Below are 24671 nucleotides of genomic sequence, written 5' to 3'. Positions count from 1 at the left end.
TATTTTCATCAAAAACTATAATTTATGCATTTGAACACATTTTCCATAACAAAAAATTTTACAAAATTGGGATACCACCCCACCCCTGAAAACGAATTTCTTCATATTTCCATATTTTCATCAAAAACTATAATTTATGCATTTGAACACATTTTCCATAACAAAAAATTTTACAAAATTGGGATACCACCCCCCCTGAAAATTTCTTTATTTCCATATTTTCATCAAAAACTATAATTTATGCATTTGAACACATTTTCCACAAAAAAAAAATTTTACAAAATTGGGATACCACCCACCCCTGAAAAAATTTCTTCATATTTCCATATTTTCATGAAAAGACTATAATTTTGCATTTGAACACATTTTCCACAACAAAAAATTTTACAAAATTGGGAACCACCCCCCTGAAAACGAATTTCTTCATATTTCCATATTTTCATCAAAAACTATAATTTATGCATTTGAACACATTTTCCATAACAAAAAAATTTTACAAAATTGGGACCACCCTCCCCTGAAAATGAATTTCTTCATATTTCCATATTTTCATCAAAAAACTATAATTTATGCATTTGAACACATTTTCTATAACAAAAAAAGAGTTACGAAATTGGGATACCACCTCCCCTGAAAACGAATTTCTTCATATTTCCATATTTTCATCAAAAAACTATAATTTATGCATTTGAACACATTTTCGACAAAAATAAGAAATTTTACAAAATTGGGATACCACCCCTCCCCCCGAAAACGAATTTCTCCATATTTCCATATTTTCATTACAAAACTATAATTTATGCATTGAACACATTTTCCACAAAAATAAAATTTTTTACTAAATTGGGAATCCAATCCCTCCCCCCTGAAAACGAATTTCATGATATTTCCATATTTTCATCAAAAAACTATAATTTTTACATTTGAGCACATTTTCTATAATAAAAAAATTTTACGAAATTGGGATACCACCCTCCCCTGAAAATGAATTTCTTCATATTTCCATATTTTCATCAAAAACTATAATTTTGCATTTGAACACGTTTTCCATAAAAATAATTTTACAAAATTGGAATTTCCAAACTTTTGCAAAAAATTTTTACAAAATTTGGAATCCACCCTCCCCACTGAAAATGTTATTAATGTTTCATATTTCATATTTTAACAAATATGATTTATATCATATTTGTCATATTATCATATAAATTATGATAATATATAATATATAATAATAATATATGATTGTTATTAAATATATGATATTATATCATGATATCATATATAACAAATATTAAATCATATATACAACAATATCATATGATTTGATCATATTTTATTGACATGAAATATGAAATATGACATTTCATATTGACATTTCATTAAATCATATAACATTTCATATGAAATCATATCAACAATCATATGATTTATGATTGTTTCATATGATTTTTTTAAGAAACTAAGTTTTTTTAAATAAAAGGCTCAATTTTTTAAGTTTATGTCTTCAATTATATTAAGGCAATTAATTCTAAAAAGAAAATGTAATCTAATTTTACTGTTAAAGTTGTTTGAAAATCATTGTTTTAACGTTATTAGATTATTTTGTAATAATATCACTTATTTTAAAAAGAACATAGTTTTTATAATAAAATGATTTATGATTGTTTCATATGATTTTTTTAAGAAACTAACTTTTTTTTAAATAAAAGGCTCAATTTTTTAAGTTTATGTCTTCAATTATATTAAGGCAATTAATTCTAAATAGAAAATGTAATCTAATTTTTTTGTTAAAGTTGTTCAAAAATCATTGTTTTAACGTTATTAGATTATTTTGTAATAATACCACTTATTTTAAAAAGAACATAGTTTTTATAATAAAATGCTAGTTTTAAAACTTTTACAAACAAAACGAGTCCACCATTCTTGAAAATAAATTTCTTTAAAGTTTCATAATTTTCACCATCATCATCATCATAATATCTTTTTGCGCCAGGGTGATATCCAAACTTGGGCTGGAAGTTTGGAAGTGTTGCGCGTGTTGTAGCAATCAGTCGAAATCAGGGACGGCATGTGAAGCCTTTCTACTTGTCCCCATAATTGTCATCAAAAGACATTCATGCAATTAAACACATTTTGCACATCAAAATGATTTTTCGCAAAAAAATCGTGTCTACCTCCCCTGGAAATGAAATTTTCATATTTTCATCAAAAGACTACAATGCACGCATTTGAAAACTTTTCCTTATCAAAAACAACTTATACAAAAATAGGAATTTCATCCCCCCCTGAAAATGAATTTTATCATAGTATCATACTTTCATCTAAAGACTATAATTCATGCATTTTAACACATTTTCCAAGTCAAAAAGATTTTTTAATAAAAAATCCAGTCAACCCACCCTAAAAATAAATTTTAACATATTTTTATGTTTTCATCAAAAGACTATAATTCATACATTTTCCAAAACAAAAGAACTTTTACAAAAATAGGGATTCCACCCCCATGAAAGGGAATTTTATCATATTTCCATATTTTTACAAAAAGACCGTAATTCATGCATTTAAACATATGTTCCACAACAAAAAGAACTATTAAAAAAAGTGAGTGAACCCCCTGAAAATGAATTGATTATATTTTCGTATTTTTACAAAGAGCAACATTGCTGAATTTAAACACATTTTCTACAACAGAAAGAACTATTACAAAAAAATTGAGTCCACCCCTCCTGAAAAAATATTTTGTCATATTTTCATATTTTTATAAAAAGAGCATCATTCATGCATTTAAATACATTTTCAACAACAAAACTCCTTGTTAGTTTTTTAATAATATCACTTATTTTTAAACAATAAATTTTATAGTAAAATGCTAGTTTTGAAAAATTTTTATAGCTTTTATTGTTTAAATTTATTAAAAGCAAGCAATTTCAAAAAAAATTCTAGTCTTAAATATTTAATAAAATTGTGCACAAATCATAACTATAATGTTATTGAGATCATGTGGACTTTGACTATTTTTTACGACATTTTGAGTTTCTGCTTTCAGTTTAAGGCAACCAATTATAAATAAGAAATGTTGATCCAACTTTTTTGTCAAAGTTTTGTAAAAATCATTAGGTAATTATTTTATTGTTTTGCAACAATATCACTTTCTTTCAAAACAACAGATTTTTTAACAAAATTGTTTTTAAAGATTTTTCTTCATTTTTTTGCAATCTTGTTAATGTGAAGCAACTTCATAAATAAATTTTAGTTTTATTTTATTAGATAAATTTTTAAAAATACGATCTTATAATAGTATGATTGTTTTTTAAGACACTAAGTTCTTTTAACGAAATTGTTACTTTTTTTTAATTTTGTTGATTGCTTCATAATCAAATAATCAACAAATGATTTTCAAGTTTTTGCTTTCAGTTTAAGGCAACCAATTCTAAATAAAAATGTTGATCCAACTTTATTTGTCAAAATTGTGTAAAAATCATTATTTTAAAGTTATTAGCTTATATTGTAATAATATCACTTAGCAACTCCAAAAAAGCTTCTAGTCTTACTTTCATTCGTAAAATTGTGCACAGTTTACAATTTCAATGTTATTAGATTTAATTGAAATATTTCTAAACACCTTTTCTAAAATAACATTTTTTTTGAATAAAAGCTTTAATTTCTTCAGTTTTTGTCTTTAATTCATTTAAGGCAACCAATTTTAAATAAAAAATTAATCCAATTTTTTATTGTCAAAAATGTGTAAATATCATTAGGTAAGTTCATTAGATTATTTTGTAATAATATCAATTATCTTTAAAACAACAGAATTTTAATAATAAAATGCTTGTTTTAATTTTCTCGATCATTTTTATTGCATTTATACTAAAAGCAAGCAATTCCCAAAAAACATCTAGTCTTACTTTTTCTTGTAAAATTGTCCACGATTTTAATGTTATTAGATTGTTAAAACATAATTATATATGATTTATATCATATATAAATATGAATATATATTATCATATTATTATAAATCATCATATATCATCATATTTCATCAATAAATATATGATTTATGAATTTGATATCATATAATATCATATTCATATGATGATGATGATGATGATCAAATCAAATCATATTTCATATGAAATGATCTATTTAATATGAACTATTTCATATGATCTATTTCATATCATATCATGAAATAGATATGATTAATAGAATATGATATGATATGAATATGATATGAAATATGATATGATGAAATGATATGAAATGTCATATGATTGTTGATATGATCAACAATGATATGAAATATGGTAACAAATATCATATTTGTTAAAATAAGATATGTTGTGAGTCAACCCCCCCCCAAAAAATTAATGAATTTGAACACATTTTCCACAACAAAAAGAACTTTTACAAAATACGTGAGTCAACCCCCCCCTAAAAATCAAATTTATCATATTTTTATATTTTTACAAAAAGAGCAATATTCATGAATTTGAACACATTTTCTACATGAAAAAGAGCTTTTACACAAAAAGTGAGTCCATCCCACCTGAAAATGAACTTTATCATATTTTCATATTTTTACCAAAATAGCATCATTCATGAATTTGAACACATTTTCTACAACAATAGGAACTTTTCCAAAAAAATTGAATCCACCCCCTGAAAATTGATTTAATCATAAAGACATATTTTTACAAAAAGGTCATAATTCATGCATTTGAACATATGTTCCACAACAAAAGAACTATTAAAAAAAGTGAGTGAACCCCCTGAAAATGAATTGATTATATTTTCGTATTTTTACAAAGAGCAACATTGTTGAATTTAAACACATTTTCTACAACAGAAAGAACTATTACAAAAAAATTGAGTCCACCCCTCCTGAAAAAATATTTTGTCATATTTTCATATTTTTATAAAAAGAGATTCATTCATGCATTTAAACACATTTTCAACAACAAAAACTCCCTTGTTAGTTTTTTTAATAATATCACTTATTTTTAAACAATAAATTTTTATAGTAAAATGCTAGTTTTTGAAAAATTTTTATAGCTTTTATTGTTTAAATTTATTAAAAGCAAGCAATTTCAAAAGAAATTCTAGTCTTAAATATTTAATAAAATTGTGCACAAATCATAACTATAATGTTATTGAGATCATGTGGACTTTGACTATTTTTTACGACATTTTGAGTTTCTGCTTTCAGTTTAAGGCAACCAATTATAAATAAGAAATGTTGATCCAACTTTTTTGTCAAAGTTTTGTAAAAATCATTAGGTAATTATTTTATTGTTTTGCAACAATATCACTTTCTTTCAAAACAACAGATTTTTTAACAAAATTGTTTTTAAAGATTTTTCTTCATTTTTTTGCAATCTTGTTAATGTGAAGCAACTTCATAAATAAATTTTAGTTTTATTTTATTAGATAAATTTTTAAAAATACGATCTTATAATAGTATGATTGTTTTTTAAGACACTAAGTTCTTTTAACGAAATTGTTACTTTTTTTTAATTTTGTTGATTGCTTCATAATCAAATAATCAACAAATGATTTTCAAGTTTTTGCTTTCAGTTTAAGGCAACCAATTCTAAATAAAAATGTTGATCCAACTTTATTTGTCAAAATTGTGTAAAAATCATTATTTTAAAGTTATTAGCTTATATTGTAATAATATCACTTAGCAACTCCAAAAAAGCTTCTAGTCTTACTTTCATTCGTAAAATTGTGCACAGTTTACAATTTCAATGTTATTAGATTTAATTGAAATATTTCTAAACACCTTTTCTAAAATAACATTTTTTTTGAATAAAAGCTTTAATTTCTTCAGTTTTTGTCTTTAATTCATTTAAGGCAACCAATTTTAAATAAAAAATTAATCCAATTTTTTATTGTCAAAAATGTGTAAATATCATTAGGTAAGTTCATTAGATTATTTTGTAATAATATCAATTATCTTTAAAACAACAGAATTTTAATAATAAAATGCTTGTTTTAATTTTCTCGATCATTTTTATTGCATTTATACTAAAAGCAAGCAATTCCCAAAAAACATCTAGTCTTACTTTTTCTTGTAAAATTGTCCACGATTTTAATGTTATTAGATTGTTAAAACATAATTATATATGATTTATATCATATATAAATATGAATATATATTATCATATTATTATAAATCATCATATATCATCATATTTCATCAATAAATATATGATTTATGAATTTGATATCATATAATATCATATTCATATGATGATGATGATGATGATCAAATCAAATCATATTTCATATGAAATGATCTATTTAATATGAACTATTTCATATGATCTATTTCATATCATATCATGAAATAGATATGATTAATAGAATATGATATGATATGAATATGATATGAAATATGATATGATGAAATGATATGAAATGTCATATGATTGTTCATATGATCAACAATGATATGAAATATGGTAACAAATATCATATTTGTTAAAATAAGATATGTTGTGAGTCAACCCCCCCCCCAAAAAATTAATGAATTTGAACACATTTTCCATAACAAAAAAAATTTTACAAAATATGGTTACCACCCTTCCCCCCTGAAAATGAATTTCATGATATTTCCATATTTTCATCAAAAAACTATAATTTATGCATTTGAACACATTTCAATAACAAAAAAAAAATTTTACAAAACTTGGAATCCACCCCTCCTCCCTGAAAATGAATTTTATAATAATTCCAAATTTTCATCAAAAGACTATAATTTATGCATTTGAACACATTTCCATAACAAAAAAAATTTTTACAAAATTTGGAATCCACCCCTCCCCCCTGAAAATGAGTTTTATGATAATTCCAAATTTTCATCAAAAGACTATAATTCATGCACTTCAACACATTTTCCACATTAAAAAGAACTTTCACAAAAAAATATAGGCCACCCCCCATGAATATGAATTTTATCATATTTTCACATTTTCACCAAAAGTGTATATCTCATGAATTTTTGAAAATTTTCCAAATCAAAGATTTTTTACAAGGAAATCGAGTCCACCCACACAGAAAAAGAAGTTTAACATATTTTTCTATTTTCATCGAAAGACTATAATTCATATAACTATAATAAAACTCATTTTTATGGGGGATGGACTCGATTTTTTTGTAAAAGTTCTTTTTGATGTGGAAAATGTGTTCAAATGCATGAATTATAGTCTTTAGATGAAAATATGGAATTATGATAAAATTCATCTTCAAGGGGGATGGACTCGATTTTTTTGTAAAAGTTCTTTTTGATGTGGAAAATGTGTTTAAATGCATTAATTATAGTCATTTGACGAAAATATGGAAATATGATAAAATTAACTTTCAGGGAGTTGGAATCCCTATTTTTGTAAAAGTTCTTTTTGTTTTGGAAAATGTATGAATTATAGTCTTTTGATGAAAATATAAAAAAATGTTAAAATTCATTTTCAGGGGGTTTTGACTCAATTTTTTATTAAAAAATCTTTTTGACGTTGAAAATTTGTGTTAGACAAAGTTCAAATTTTGAAATGTGATTAAATTTATTTTCAGGGGGCTTGAATTCCTATTTTTGTAAAAGTTTTACCTTGTAAAAAATCTTACTCGATTACCTTGTAAAAAATCTTTTTGATGTGGAAAATTTGTTCAAATAATCAATTATAGTCTTTTGATGAAAATACGAAACTGTTATTAACGTCCACATGATCTAAATAACATTATAGTTATTGTTTGGACAATTTGTGCAAATTTTATTAAAAAATTAAGACTAAAATTTTTTTTGAAATTGCTTGCTTTTAATAAATTTACAATAAAAGCTATAAAAATTTTTCAAAACTAGCATTTTACTATTAAATTTATTGTTTTAAAATAAGTGATACTATTATAAAATAATCTAACAACGGAGTTTTTGTTGTGGAAAATGAGTTCAAATGCATGAATTATGGTCTTTTTGTAAAAATATGGCTTTTTGAGAAAATTCATTTTTAGGGGGATGGATTCACTTTTTTTGGAAAAGTTCCTATTGTTGTGGAAAATGTGTTGAAATTCATGAATGATGCTCTTTTTGTAAAAATATAAAAATATGATAAATTTGATTTTTATGGGGGGTTGACTCACGTATTTTGTAAAAGTTCTTTTTGTTGTGGAAAATGTGTTTGAATTTATGAATTATGGTCTTTTTTCGACAATATGGATTCAGGACAAAATTCATTTTCAAAGGGGGGGAGTCAATTTTTTTGTAATTGTTCTTTTTCTGTGGAAAATAAGTTCAAATGCATGAATTATGACCTTTTTGTAAAAATATGTCTTTATGATTAAATCAATTTTCAGGGGGTGGATTCAATTTTTTTGGAAAAGTTCCTATTGTTGTAGAAAATGTGTTCAAATTCATGAATGATGCTATTTTGGTAAAAATATGAAAATATGATAAAGTTCATTTTCAGGTGGGATGGACTCACTTTTTGTGTAAACGCTCTTTTTCATGTAGAAAATGTGTTCAAATTCATGAATATTGCTCTTTTTGTAAAAATATAAAAATATGATAAATTTGATTTTTAGGGGGTTGACTCACGTATTTTGTAAAAGTTCTTTTTGTTGTGGAAAATGTGTTCAAATTCATTAATTTTTGGGGGTTGACTCACAACATATCTTATTTTAACAAATATGATATTTGTTACCATATTTCATATCATTGTTGATCATATCAACAATCATATGACATTTCATATCATTTCATCATATCATATTTCATATCATATTCATATCATATCATATTCTATTAATCATATCTATTTCATGATATGATATGAAATAGATCATATGAAATAGTTCATATTAAATAGATCATTTCATATGAAATATGATTTGATTTGATCATCATCATCATCATCATATGAATATGATATTATATGATATCAAATTCATAAATCATATATTTATTGATGAAATATGATGATATATGATGATTTATAATAATATGATAATATATATTCATATTTATATATGATATAAATCATATATAATTATGTTTTAACAATCTAATAACATTAAAATCGTGGACAATTTTACAAGAAAAGTAAGACTAGATGTTTTTTGGGAATTGCTTGCTTTTAGTATAAATGCAATAAAAATGATCGAGAAAATTAAAACAAGCATTTTATTATTAAAATTCTGTTGTTTTAAAGATAATTGATATTATTACAAAATAATCTAATGAACTTACCTAATGATATTTACATTTTGACAATAAAAATTGGATTAATTTTTATTTAAAATTGGTTGCCTTAAATGAATTAAAGACAAAAACTGAAGAAATTAAAGCTTTTATTCAAAAAATGTTATTTTAGAAAAGGTGTTTAGAAATATTTCAATTAAATCTAATAACATTGAAATTGTAAACTGTGCACAATTTTACGAATGAAAGTAAGACTAGAAGCTTTTTTGGAGTTGCTAAGTGATATTATTACAATATAAGCTAATAACTTTAAAATAATGATTTTACACAATTTTGACAAATAAAGTTGGATCAACATTTTATTTAGAATTGGTTGCCTTAAACTGAAAGCAAAACTTGAAAATCATTTGTTGATTATTTGATTATGAAGCAATCAACAAAATTAAAAAAGTAACAATTTCGTTAAAAGAACTTAGTGTCTTAAAAACAATCATACTATTATAAGATCGTATTTTAAAAATTTATCTAATAAAATAAAACTAAAATTTATTTATGAAGTTGCTTCACATTAACAAGATTGCAAAAATGAAGAAAAATCTTTAAAAACAATTTTGTTAAAAAATCTGTTGTTTTGAAAGAAAGTGATATTGTTGCAAAACAATAAAATAATTACCTAATGATTTTTACAAAACTTTGACAAAAAAGTTGGATCAACATTTCTTATTTATAATTGGTTGCCTTAAACTGAAAGCAGAAACTCAAAATGTCGTAAAAAATAGTCAAAGTCCACATGATCTCAATAACATTATAGTTATGATTTGTGCACAATTTTATTAAATATTTAAGACTAGAATTTTTTTTGAAATTGCTTGCTTTTAATAAATTTAAACAATAAAAGCTATAAAAATTTTTCAAAAACTAGCATTTTACTATAAAAATTTATTGTTTAAAAATAAGTGATATTATTAAAAAAACTAACAAGGGAGTTTTTGTTGTTGAAAATGTGTTTAAATGCATGAATGAATCTCTTTTTATAAAAATATGAAAATATGACAAAATATTTTTTCAGGAGGGGTGGACTCAATTTTTTTGTAATAGTTCTTTCTGTTGTAGAAAATGTGTTTAAATTCAACAATGTTGCTCTTTGTAAAAATACGAAAATATAATCAATTCATTTTCAGGGGGTTCACTCACTTTTTTTAATAGTTCTTTTTGTTGTGGAACATATGTTCAAATGCATGAATTATGGTCTTTTTGTAAAAATATGGATTTATGATAAAATTCATTACCAGGTGAGTGGATTAGCTTTTTTTTAAAAGTGCTTTTTGATGTAGAAAATGTGTTCAAATCCATGAATGATGCTCTTTTTGTAAAAATATGAAAATATGATAAAACTCATTTTTAAGGGGGCGTTGACTCACTTTTTTGTAAAAGTTATTTTTGTTGTGGAAATGTGATCATATGCATGAATGTTGCTCTTTTTGTAAAAATATGAAAATATGATAAAATTCATTTTCAGGGGGGTAGACTTTGTTTTTTTGTAAAAGTACTTTTTATGTAGAAAATGTATTTAAATGCATGAATGATGCTCTTTTGGTAAAAACACGAAAATATGATAATATAATGCATTAATTATAGTCATTTGACGAAAATATGGAAATATGATAAAATTCCCTTTCATGGGGGTGGAATCCCTATTTTTGTAAAAGTTCTTTTGTTTTGGAAAATGTATGAATTATAGTCTTTTGATGAAAACATAAAAATATGTTAAAATTTATTTTTAGGGTGGGTTGACTGGATTTTTTATTAAAAAATCTTTTTGACTTGGAAAATGTGTTAAAATGCATCAATTATAGTCTTTAGATGAAAGTATGATACTATGATAAAATTCATTTTCAGGGGGGGATGAAATTCCTATTTTTGTATAAGTTGTTTTTGATAAGGAAAAGTTTTCAAATGCGTGCATTGTAGTCTTTTGATGAAAATATGAAAATTTCATTTCCAGGGGAGGTAGACACGATTTTTTTGCGAAAAATCATTTTGATGTGCAAAATGTGTTTAATTGCATGAATGTCTTTTGATGACAATTATGGGGACAAGTAGAAAGGCTTCACATGCCGTCCCTGATTTCGACTGATTGCTACAACACGCGCAACACTTCCAAACTTCCAGCCCAAGTTTGGATATCACCCTGGCGCAAAAAGATATTATGATGATGATGATGGTGAAAATTATGAAACTTTAAAGAAATTTATTTTCAAGAATGGTGGACTCGTTTTGTTTGTAAAAGTTTTAAAACTAGCATTTTATTATAAAAACTATGTTCTTTTTAAAATAAGTGGTATTATTACAAAATAATCTAATAACGTTAAAACAATGATTTTTGAACAACTTTAACAAAAAAATTAGATTACATTTTCTATTTAGAATTAATTGCCTTAATATAATTGAAGACATAAACTTAAAAAATTGAGCCTTTTATTTAAAAAAAAGTTAGTTTCTTAAAAAAATCATATGAAACAATCATAAATCATTTTATTATAAAAACTATGTTCTTTTTAAAATAAGTGATATTATTACAAAATAATCTAATAACGTTAAAACAATGATTTTCAAACAACTTTAACAGTAAAATTAGATTACATTTTCTTTTTAGAATTAATTGCCTTAATATAATTGAAGACATAAACTTAAAAAATTGAGCCTTTTATTTAAAAAAACTTAGTTTCTTAAAAAAATCATATGAAACAATCATAAATCATATGATTGTTGATATGATTTCATATGAAATGTTATATGATTTAATGAAATGATATGATTTCATATGAAATGTCAATAAAATATGATCAAATCATATGATATTGTTGTATATATGATTTAATATTTGTTATATATGATATCATGATATAATATCATATATTTAATAACAATCATATATTATTATTATATATTATATATTATCATAATTTATATGATAATATGACAAATATGATATAAATCATATTTGTTAAAATATGAAATATGAAACATTTAATAACATTTTCAGTGGGGAGGGGTGGATTCCAAATTTTGTAAAAATTTTTTTTGCAAAAATTTTTGGAAATTCCAATTTTGTAAAATTATTTTTATGGAAAATGTGTTCAAATGCAAAAATTATAGTTTTTTGATGAAAATATGGAAATATGAAGAAATTCATTTTCAGGGGGGGAAGGGTGGTATCCCAATTTCGTAAAATTTTTTTGTTATGGAAAATGTGCTCAAATGTAAAAATTATAGTTTTTTGATGAAAATATGGAAATATCATGAAATTCGTTTTCAGGGGGGAGGGATTGGATTCCCAATTTAGTAAAAAATTTTATTTTTGTGGAAAATGTGTTCAAATGCATAAATTATAGTTTTTTAATGAAAATATGGAAATATGGAGAAATTCGTTTTGGGGAGGTGGTATCCCAATTTTGTAAAATTTCTTATTTTTGTCGAAAATGTGTTCAAATGCATAAATTATAGTTTTTTGATGAAAATATGGAAATATGAAGAAATTCGTTTTCAGGGGGGGGTGGTATCCCAATTTCGTAAAACTTTTTTGTTATAGAAAATGTGTTCAAATGCATAAATTATAGTTTTTTGATGAAAATATGGAAATATGAAGAATTTCGTTTTCAGGGGAGGGTGGTGTCCCAATTTTGTAAAATTTTTTTGTTATGGAAAATGTGTTCAAATGCATAAATTATAGTTTTTTGATGAAAATATGGAAATATGAAGAAATTCGTTTTCAGGGGGGGAGGGGTGGTTCCCCAATTTTGTAAAATTTTTTGTTGTGGAAAATGTGTTCAAATGCAAAAATTATAGTCTTTTCATGAAAATATGGAAATATGAAGAAATTCGTTTTCAGGGGTGGGTGGTATCCCAATTTTGTAAAATTTTTTGTTATGGAAAATGTGTTCAAATGCATAAATTATAGTTTTTTGATGAAAATATGGAAATATGAAGAAATTCATTTTCAGGGGGGAGTGGTGGTGTCCCAATTTTGTAAATTTTTTTTTTGTTATGGAAAATATGTTCAAATGCATAAATTATAGTCTTTTGATGAAAATATGGAAATATGAAGAAATTCGTTTTCAGGGGGAGGGTGGTATCCCAATTTTGTAAAATTTTTTGTTATGGAAAATGTGTTCAAATGCATAAATTATAGTTTTTGATGAAAATATGGAAATATGAAGAAATTCGTTTTCAGGGAGGGGTGGTATCCCAATTTTGTAAAATTTTTTTGTTATGGAAAATGTGTTCAAATGCATAAATTATAGTTTTTGATGAAAATATGGAAATATGAAGAAATTCGTTTTCAGGGGAGGGTGGTTCCCAATTTTGTAAAATTTTTTTGTTATGGAAAATGTGTTCAAATGCATAAATTATAGTTTTTGATGAAAATATGGAAATATGAAGAAATTCATTTTCAGGGGAGGGTGGTGTCCCAATTTTGTAAAATTTTTTTGTTATGGAAAATGTGTTCAAATGCATAAATTATAGTTTTTGATGAAAATATGGAAATATGAAGAAATTCGTTTTCAGGGGGAGGGTGGTTCCCAATTTTGTAAAATTTTTTTGTTATGGAAAATGTGTTCAAATGCATAAATTATAGTTTTTGATGAAAATATGGAAATATGAAGAAATTCGTTTTCAGGGGAGGGTGGTTCCCAATTTTGTAAAATTTTTTGTTATGGAAAATGTGTTCAAATGCATAAATTATAGTTTTTGATGAAAATATGGAAATATGAAGAAATTGTTTTCAGGGGAGGGTGGTCCCAATTTTGTAAAATTTTTTGTTATGGAAAATGTGTTCAAATGCATAAATTATAGTTTTTGATGAAAATATGGAAATATGAAGAAATTGTTTTCAGGGGGGTGGTTCCCAATTTTGTAAAATTTTTTGTTGTGGAAAATGTGTTCAAATGCAAAATTATAGTTTTTGATGAAAATATGGAAATATGAAGAAATTCGTTTTCAGGGGAGGGTGGTATCCCAATTTTGTAAAATTTTTTTGTTATGGAAAATGTGTTCAAATGCATAAATTATAGTTTTTGATGAAAATATGGAAATATGAAGAAATTCATTTTCAGGGGAGGGTGGTCCCAATTTTGTAAAATTTTTTGTTATGGAAAATGTGTTCAAATGCATAAATTATAGTTTTTGATGAAAATATGGAAATATGAAGAAATTCGTTTTCAGGGTGGTTCCCAATTTTGTAAAATTTTTTGTTGTGGAAAATGTGTTCAAATGCAAAATTATAGTTTTTGATGAAAATATGGAAATATGAAGAAATTCTTTTCAGGGGGGGGTGGTATCCCAATTTTGTAAAATTTTTTGTTATGGAAAATGTGTTCAAATGCATAAATTATAGTTTTTGATGAAAATATGGAAATATGAAGAAATTCGTTTTCAGGGGAGGGTGGTTCCCAATTTTGTAAAATTTTTTGTTATGGAAAATGTGTTCAAATGCATAAATTATAGTTTTTGATGAAAATATGGAAATATGAAGAAATTCATTTTCAGGGGGTGGTTCCCAATTTTGTAAATTTTTTTTGTTATGGAAAATGTGTTCAAATGCATAAATTATAGTTTTTGATGAAAATATGGAAATATGAAGAAATTCGTTTTCAGGGGAGGGTGGTTCCCAATTTTGTAAAATTTTTTGTTGTGGAAAATGTGTTCAAATGCAAAAATTATAGTTTTTGATGAAAATATGGAAATATGAAGAAATTCGTTTTCAGGGGAGGGTGGTATCCCAATTTTGTAAAATTTTTTTGTTATGGAAAATGTGTTCAAATGCATAAATTATAGTTTTTGATGAAAATATGGAAATATGAAGAAATTCGTTTTCAGGGGAGGGTGGTTCCCAATTTTGTAAAAATTTTTTGTTATGGAAAATGTGTTCAAATGCATAAATTATAGTTTTTGATGAAAATATGGAAATATGAAGAAATTCGTTTTCAGGGGAGGGTGGTATCCCAATTTTGTAAAATTTTTTTGTTATGGAAAATGTGTTCAAATGCATAAATTATAGTTTTTGATGAAAATATGGAAATATGAAGAAATCTGTTTTCAGGGGAGGGTGGTCCCAATTTTGTAAAATTTTTTGTTGTGGAAAATGTGTTCAAATGCATAAATTATAGTTTTTGATGAAAATATGGAAATATGAAGAAATTCATTTTCAGGGGAGGGTGGTGTCCCAATTTTGTAAAATTTTTTTGTTATGGAAAATGTGTTCAAATGCATAAATTATAGTTTTTGATGAAAATATGGAAATATGAAGAAATTCGTTTTCAGGGGAGGGTGGTTCCCAATTTTGTAAAATTTTTTGTTATGGAAAATGTGTTCAAATGCATAAATTATAGTTTTTGATGAAAATATGGAAATATGAAGAAATTCGTTTTCAGGGGAGGGTGGTATCCCAATTTTGTAAAATTTTTTTGTTATGGAAAATGTGTTCAAATGCATAAATTATAGTTTTTGATGAAAATATGGAAATATGAAGAAATTCGTTTTCAGGGGGAGGTGGTGTCCCAATTTTGTAAAATTTTTTGTTATGGAAAATGTGTTCAAATGCATAAATTATAGTTTTTGATGAAAATATGGAAATATGAAGAAATTCGTTTTCAGGGGGGTGGTTCCCAATTTTGTAAAATTTTTTGTTATGGAAAATGTGTTCAAATGCAAAATTATAGTTTTTGATGAAAATATGGAAATATGAAGAAATTCTTTTCAGGGGGAGGGTGGTATCCCAATTTTGTAAAATTTTTTGTTATGGAAAATGTGTTCAAATGCATAAATTATAGTTTTTGATGAAAATATGGAAATATGAAGAAATTCATTTTCAGGGGAGGGTGGTGTCCCAATTTTGTAAAATTTTTTTGTTATGGAAAATGTGTTCAAATGCATAAATTATAGTTTTTGATGAAAATATGGAAATATGAAGAAATTCGTTTTCAGGGGGTGGTTCCCAATTTTGTAAAATTTTTTGTTGTGGAAAATGTGTTCAAATGCAAAATTATAGTTTTTGATGAAAATATGGAAATATGAAGAAATTCGTTTTCAGGGGGGGGTGGTATCCCAATTTTGTAAAATTTTTTGTTATGGAAAATGTGTTCAAATGCATAAATTATAGTTTTTGATGAAAATATGGAAATATGAAGAAATTCATTTTCAGGGGAGGGTGGTTCCCAATTTTGTAAAATTTTTTGTTATGGAAAATGTGTTCAAATGCATAAATTATAGTTTTTGATGAAAATATGGAAATATGAAGAAATTCGTTTTCAGGGGTGGTTCCCAATTTTGTAAAATTTTTTTGTTGTGGAAAATGTGTTCAAATGCAAAATTATAGTTTTTGATGAAAATATGGAAATATGAAGAAATCGTTTTCAGGGGAGGGTGGTATCCCAATTTTGTAAAATTTTTTGTTATGGAAAATGTGTTCAAATGCATAAATTATAGTTTTTGATGAAAATATGGAAATATGAAGAAATTCGTTTTCAGGGGAGGGTGGTTCCCAATTTTGTAAATTTTTTGTTATGGAAAATGTGTTCAAATGCATAAATTATAGTTTTTGATGAAAATATGGAAATATGAAGAAATTCGTTTTCAGGGGAGGGTGGTATCCCAATTTTGTAAAATTTTTTGTTATGGAAAATGTGTTCAAATGCATAAATTATAGTTTTTGATGAAAATATGGAAATATGAAGAAATTCTTTTCAGGGTGGTATCCCAATTTTGTAAAATTTTTTGTTATGGAAAATGTGTTCAAATGCATAAATTATAGTTTTTGATGAAAATATGGAAATATGAAGAAATTGTTTTCAGGGGGGTGGTATCCCAATTTTGTAAAATTTTTTGTTATGGAAAATGTGTTCAAATGCATAAATTATAGTTTTTGATGAAAATATGGAAATATGAAGAAATTCATTTTCAGGGGAGGGTGGTTCCCAATTTTGTAAAATTTTTTTGTTATGGAAAATGTGTTCAAATGCATAAATTATAGTTTTTGATGAAAATATGGAAATATGAAGAAATTCATTTTCAGGGGAGGGTGGTGTCCCAATTTTGTAAAATTTTTTTGTTATGGAAAATGTGTTCAAATGCATAAATTATAGTTTTTGATGAAAATATGGAAATATGAAGAAATTCGTTTTCAGGGGAGGGTGGTTCCCAATTTTGTAAAATTTTTTGTTATGGAAAATGTGTTCAAATGCATAAATTATAGTTTTTGATGAAAATATGGAAATATGAAGAAATTCGTTTTCAGGGGTGGTGTCCCAATTTTGTAAAATTTTTTGTTATGGAAAATGTGTTCAAATGCATAAATTATAGTTTTTGATGAAAATATGGAAATATGAAGAAATTCGTTTTCAGGAGGGTGGTTCCCAATTTTGTAAAATTTTTTGTTATGGAAAATGTGTTCAAATGCATAAATTATAGTTTTTGATGAAAATATGGAAATATGAAGAAATTCATTTTCAGGGGAGGGTGGTATCCCAATTTTGTAAAATTTTTTTGTTATGGAAAATGTGTTCAAATGCATAAATTATAGTTTTTGATGAAAATATGGAAATATGAAGAAATCTTTTCAGGGGGGTGGTATCCAATTTTGTAAAATTTTTTGTTATGGAAAATGTGTTCAAATGCATAAATTATAGTTTTTGATGAAAATATGGAAATATGAAGAAATTCTTTTCAGGGGAGGGGTGATTCCCAATTTTGTAAAATTTTTTTTTTATGGAAAATGTGTTCAAATGCATAAATTATAGTTTTTGATGAAAATATGGAAATATGAAGAAATTCGTTTTCAGGGGAGGGTGATGTCCCAATTTTGTAAAATTTTTTTGTTATGGAAAATGTGTTCAAATGCATAAATTATAGTTTTGATGAAAATATGGAAATATGAAGAAAATCGTTTTCAGGGGGAGGGTGGTTCCCAATTTTGTAAAATTTTTTGTTATGGAAAATGTGTTCAAATGCATAAATTATAGTTTTTGATGAAAATATGGAAATATGAAGAAATTGTTTTCAGGGGTGGGTGGTATCCCAATTTTGTAAAATTTTTTGTTATGGAAAATGTGTTCAAATGCATAAATTATAGTTTTTGATGAAAATATGGAAATATGAAGAAAATCGTTTTCAGGGGAGGGTGGTTCCCAATTTTGTAAAATTTTTTGTTGTGGAAAATGTGTTCAAATGCAAAATTATAGTTTTTGATGAAAATATGGAAATATGAAGAAATTCGTTTTCAGGGGGGTGGTATCCCAATTTTGTAAAATTTTTTGTTATGGAAAATGTGTTCAAATGCATAAATTATAGTTTTTGATGAAAATATGGAAATATGAAGAAATTCGTTTTCAGGGGGGGAGGGGTGGTTCCCAATTTTGTAAAATTTTTTTGTTATGGAAAATGTGTTCAAATGCATAAATTATAGTTTTTGATGAAAATATGGAAATATGAAGAAATTCATTTTCAGGGGAGGGTGGTTCCCAATTTTGTAAAATTTTTGTTATGGAAAATGTGTTCAAATGCAAAATTATAGTTTTTGATGAAAATATGGAAATATGAAGAAATTCGTTTTCAGGGGAGGTTTCCAATTTTGTAAAATTTTTTTTGTGGAAAATGTGTTCAAATGCATAAATTATAGTTTTTGATGAAAATATGGAAATATGAAGAAATTCATTTTCAGGGGGGGAGGGGTGATTCCAAATTTTGTAAAATTTTTTTTTATGGAAAATGTGTTCAAATGCATAAATTATAGTTTTTGATGAAAATATGGAAATATGAAGAAATTCGTTTTCAGGGGAGGGTGGTGTCCCAATTTTGTAAAATTTTTTTGTTATGGAAAATGTGTTCAAATGCATAAATTATAGTTTTTGATGAAAATATGGAAATATGAAGAAATTCGTTTTCAGGGGAGGGTGGTTCCCAATTTTGTAAAATTTTTTGTTGTGGAAAATGTGTTCAAATGCAAAATTATAGTTTTTGATGAAAATATGGAAATATGAAGAAATTCGTTTTCAGGGGAGGGTGGTATCCCAATTTTGTAAAATTTTTTGTTATGGAAAATGTGTTCAAATGCATAAATTATAGTTTTTGATGAAAATATGGAAATATGAAGAAATTCGTTTTCAGGGGAGGGTGGTTCCCAATTTTGTAAAATTTTTTGTTATGGAAAATGTGTTCAAATGCATAAATTATAGTTTTTGATGAAAATATGGAAATATGAAGAAATTCGTTTTCAGGGGAGGGTGGTTCCCAATTTTGTAAAATTTTTTGTTGTGGAAAATGTGTTCAAATGCATAAATTATAGTTTTTGATGAAAATATGGAAATATGAAGAAATTCATTTTCAGGGGGGGGTGGTTCCCAATTTTGTAAAATTTTTTTGTTATGGAAAATGTGTTCAAATGCATAAATTATAGTTTTTGATGAAAATATGGAAATATGAAGAAATCGTTTTCAGGGGGTGGTATCCAATTTTGTAAAATTTTTTTTATGGAAAATGTGTTCAAATGCAAAATTATAGTTTTTGATGAAAATATGGAAATATGAAGAAATTCGTTTTCAGGGGGGGGTGGATTCACAATTTTGTAAAATTTTTTTTTTTGGAAAATGTGTTCAAATGCATAAATTATAGTCTTTTGATGAAAATATGGAAATATGAAGAAATTCATTTTCAGGGGAGGGTGGATTCCAAATTTTGTAAAATTTCTTATTTTTGTCGAAAATGTGTTCAAATGCATAAATTATAGTTTTTTGATGAAAATATGGAAATATGAAGAAATTCGTTTTCAGGGGGGGAGGGGTGATGTCCCAATTTTGTAAATTTTTTTGTTATGGAAAATGTGTTCAAATGCATAAATTATAGTTTTTGATGAAAATATGGAAATATGAAGAAATTCGTTTTCAGGGGAGGGTGGTTCCCAATTTTGTAAAATTTTTTGTTGTGGAAAATGTGTTCAAATGCAAAATTATAGTTTTTGATGAAAATATGGAAATATGAAGAAATTGTTTTCAGGGGTGGGTGGTATCCCAATTTTGTAAAATTTTTTGTTATGGAAAATGTGTTCAAATGCATAAATTATAGTTTTTTGATGAAAATATGGAAATATGAAGAAATTTGTTTACAGGGGGGGAGGGGTGGTTCCCAATTTTGTAAAATTTTTCTTGTTATAGAAAATGTGTTCAAATGCATAAATTATAGTCTTTTGATGAAAATATGGAAATATGAAGAAATTCGTTTTCAGGGGAGGGTGGTTCCCAATTTTGTAAATTTTTTTGTTATGGAAAATGTGTTCAAATGCATAAATTATAGTTTTTGATGAAAATATGGAAATATGAAGAAATTCGTTTTCAGGGGAGGGGTGTTCCCAATTTTGTAAAATTTTTTTGTTATGGAAAATGTGTTCAAATGCATAAATTATAGTTTTTGATGAAAATATGGAAATATGAAGAAATTGTTTTCAGGGGGTGGTTCCCAATTTTGTAAAATTTTTTTTTGTGGAAAATGTGTTCAAATGCATAAATTATAGTTTTTGATGAAAATATGGAAATATGAAGAAATTTTCAGGGGGGTGGTATCCCAATTTTGTAAAATTTTTTTGTGATGGAAAATGTGTTCAAATGCATAAATTATAGTTTTTTGATGAAAATATGGAAATATGGAGAAATTCGTTTTCAGGGGGGTGGGGTGGTATCCAATTTTGTAAAATTTTTTTGTGAAGGAAAATGTGTTCAAACGCAAAAATTATAGTTTTTTGATGAAAATATGGAAATATCATGAAATTCGTTTTCAGGGGGGGGTGGATTCACAATTTTGTAAAATTTTTTTTGTCGAAAATGTGTTCAAATGCATAAATTATAGTTTTTGATGAAAATATGGAAATATGAAGAAATTCGTTTTCAGGGGGGGGTGGTGTCCCAATTTTGTAAATTTTTTTTGTTATGGAAAATGTGTTCAAATGCATAAATTATAGTTTTTGATGAAAATATGGAAATATGAAGAAATTCGTTTCAGGGGAGGGTGGTTCCCAATTTTGTAAAATTTTTTGTTATGGAAAATGTGTTCAAATGCAAAATTATAGTTTTTGATGAAAATATGGAAATATGAAGAAATCGTTTTCAGGGTGGTATCCCAATTTTGTAAAATTTTTTGTTTGGAAAATGTGTTCAAATGCATAAATTATAGTTTTTGATGAAAATATGGAAATATGAAGAAATTCGTTTCAGGGGTGGTATCCCATTTTGTAAAATTTTTTGTTATGGAAAATGTGTTCAAATGCATAAATTATAGTTTTTGATGAAAATATGGAAATATGAAGAATTCATTTTCAGGGGGGGGGGTTCCCAATTTTGTAAAATTTTTTGTTATGGAAAATGTGTTCAAATGCATAAATTATAGTTTTTGATGAAAATATGGAAATATGAAGAAATCGTTTTCAGGGGAGTGAGGTAGTATCCCAATTTTGTAAAATTTTTTTTGTTATGGAAAATGTGTTCAAATGCAAAAATTATAGTCTTTTGATGAAAATATGGAAATATGAAGAAATTCGTTTTCAGGAGGAGGGGTGGTATCCCAATTATGTAAAATTTTTTTTGTTATGGAAAATGTGTTCAAATGCATAAATTATAGTTTTTTGATGAAAATATGGAAATATGAAGATATTCATTTTCAGGGGGGGAGGGGTGGTATCCCAATTTTGTAAGATTTTTTTTGTATGTAGAAGATATTATCTGTAGCATGTAATACAAGATTATGATATTGATAAGAGTAGTGGTTTTGATATTTGTATCCGGTAGATATCATGTAACTGATGTAAGGTATAAATAAGATTGATGTTCCTATGAAATATATAGCATAGGAATTTTCATCCTTTTATGTTCTACTTCTACATTCGGTATTTTCACGACACCTGTACAACATGACTGAATGCATTGTGGAATCACTGTCAGCGCTTGCCTATTAAATTCGGTCACCGCACGCCACTGACAAATTGCGCAATGTGATGTCTAAGCGTTGGTTAAGCAAGAAGGGCGATGCATTTAGTCCAAACACTACTCTACAAAACCTATACACTACAACCTCTAAATTACCATTAGTCGCATCTCTCACCCACAAAAATCTCAAATAGTTCCTGTCTGCTTCGTCTACTTCTACGTTCAAAAAGGCTTTCTCAATGTCTCCTACCAAGGCCACTCTGCTCTCCCTAAATCTGATTAATATGTCAAACAACAACGGCGTTAGTGGTGGTCCTACATGAAGACAGTCATTCAAAGAAGTCCCTCTCTTACTCTCTTTGACGATGCGTCATAAACAATTCTCAATTTGGTTGTTTTCGCCTCTTTACGTATTACGGCTTGATGGGGAAGGTAATGAACATTTACCCCAGGTTCAGACTCATCTACCCTTTCTATAACACCCGTTTCTAGCTGTTCCTTTATAATTTTATCACATTCTTTCAACAATGCTGGCTCATTCGACAACCTCCTTATCTGCCCTTTCATGCGTGCTAAACTATTTGAATAATTTGACGGTAAGTGCTCATGACCCTGTTTCCATGGCAATTTTACGACATATTTTGACCCATTGAACTCTATTTTGTCAAGCAATGCTTCATGCACGTCATTAGTCTCTTACTCCAAGCGTTTCTAAATCCCACAATTTACTCACATCCCCATTAATGCTGTCCGCGTTTTGTGTTGCAATCTGTGAAACTAAATTAACGTGTGCGTTTTTCAAGTTCGAGCTCCCTTTCAGTGGACCGCTTATTACCCAACCTAAACAAGTATTGATGGCAACGGGTTCGTCATCCTTGCCCTAATTATCTCACCTTGTAGAAATGCCCAAAGGTTAACCGCACCTATCAAAACATCAACATCTAACGTGTCCTGCTTCAAATTAACGTCTGACAACCACAAATCCTTCAAATGCGAATACTTGTTCTTGTCTACCTCAAGATGCTCATTTTTTGATCGTGCAAATATGAGGAACTACTAACGCCTCTACGCGTATTTTACGACCTCCTTGAACTGCCGATACCTCGCAATGAACAACCTCTGTCATTCTACCCTTGTTACTTCCACCACCGAATGTATTAACTTCGAACCATTCTCGCCTAGCAACGTTAAGCTTGGCACACCTCTTCGCGTCACACGTCACAAAGGATTTCTCACTTCCCGAGTCGAAAAGCACTCGCACTCTTGTCTTACCCTTTCCTATAAGTACTCCCTGCGCAGTTTGAAGAGCCACTCTACTTCTAGTACTAACATGGACATTAGCTACACTAACCTGTCCACTTTCTTCCCGACTATTTCTTTCATCCTTCTGGTTATTATTACTCTTATCACATATGGAAACATGATGACCCTCCCCACATACACTACATTTAGTACGTGCACGACAATCTTTAGATAAATGTCCCTTATTTAAACAATTGAAACATCGTTTGAACTTACGAAGAAGTTGCATCCGTTCTTGCCGCCCCGTTACCTTGGTACATTCTTCATGCTTGTGCTCTCCACAGCAGAAAGCACAAAACAATCGGTTGTTGCGGCTGGCAAACAACCCGCTAGCTGTTCCCGGTTCCCGTCGTCTTCTTCGTTGATCTTCTTTTCTCCGACCGCTAATTTGTGGCATTCCGCAGCTCCACTTCGGCTTGTAACGCGTCGACAAAATCTTTCATGCCCCACTCTAAGTAGTCTCTTCCCCTGGTAATCGTCAGTTTTAATGAGTTCGGTATCTTTGTTAGAAGATTGGGAACGACTATCTCGCAGTACGTTTCCTCCTTTACACCGAGCGCCTCGAGTCCTCGATAACTCGTTTCCACGGCATCAAAGAACTTGCGCAGCCTTGTCGTATCATTCTCGTTGTACACGGGCTTTAGGTTCATCAAATCATTTACGTGTGCCCTTTGCACCATCACTTTGCTCCCGTATCTCCGTTCTAACACCTTCAGTGCTTCTGCATAGTTAATCGAAGTCAGAGCAAATCCCGAAATTGCTGACTTGGCCGGCTCCTCCACCAGACCCCTCAGATAGGTGAATTTGTCGACCTCAGACAATCCGTCATTGTTGTGGATTGAACTTTCGAAAGAGTCCCAGAATTCACGCCAATCTTGTATCTTGCCCGTGAACTTTTTCACCTCTAGTTTAGGCAGCTTTACTCTACAGCGTGCTCCACTGGATACTGTACTTGCCGATGTGTTGGCGAGTTCCTCATTTCGTTTGTTCGTCTCTATCGTGCTCAGCGCTTCGTTGATTTCGGCCAACGCGCCCAAAACTTCGCAGCCGTATTCCGATGAGCTGTCAATATCTGCTGCAATATCGTCATCCTTTTCCAACAAGCTCTGAATCTCATCGTCCAACTTCGAAATTGTATCCAATTTCTGTACGAGTACAAGCCGCATTTGTTCCAGTTCGACTTTCCTTAATGGCGCATTGTCGTTTACCAT

The 24671-nt window shown here is 27.5% G+C and overlaps 1 protein-coding gene across 1 annotated transcript; it reads right to left on the bottom strand.

Moving 5' to 3' along the window:
• Positions 1 to 23843: 23843 nt before the first annotated feature.
• On the bottom strand, positions 23844 to 24671 carry LOC124459413. The gene has a single exon (XM_047008858.1). It carries the CDS (start codon positions 24669 to 24671, stop codon positions 23844 to 23846), a length of 828 nt encoding a protein of 275 aa, XP_046864814.1.

This window comes from Xenia sp. Carnegie-2017, unplaced genomic scaffold (assembly GCF_021976095.1).
Source record: "Xenia sp. Carnegie-2017 unplaced genomic scaffold, XeniaSp_v1 HiC_scaffold_98, whole genome shotgun sequence".
In the NCBI taxonomy this organism is placed as follows: domain Eukaryota; kingdom Metazoa; phylum Cnidaria; class Anthozoa; order Malacalcyonacea; family Xeniidae; genus Xenia; species Xenia sp. Carnegie-2017.
Note: the sequence above shows the minus strand (reverse complement) of the source record. Positions and strands in the feature narration are given on the sequence as shown.

Coding starts and splice junctions, on each gene's coding strand:
- LOC124459413 (XM_047008858.1), bottom strand. CDS start 24,671: ATGGTAAACGACAATGCGCCATTAAGGAAAGTCGAACTGGAACAAATG.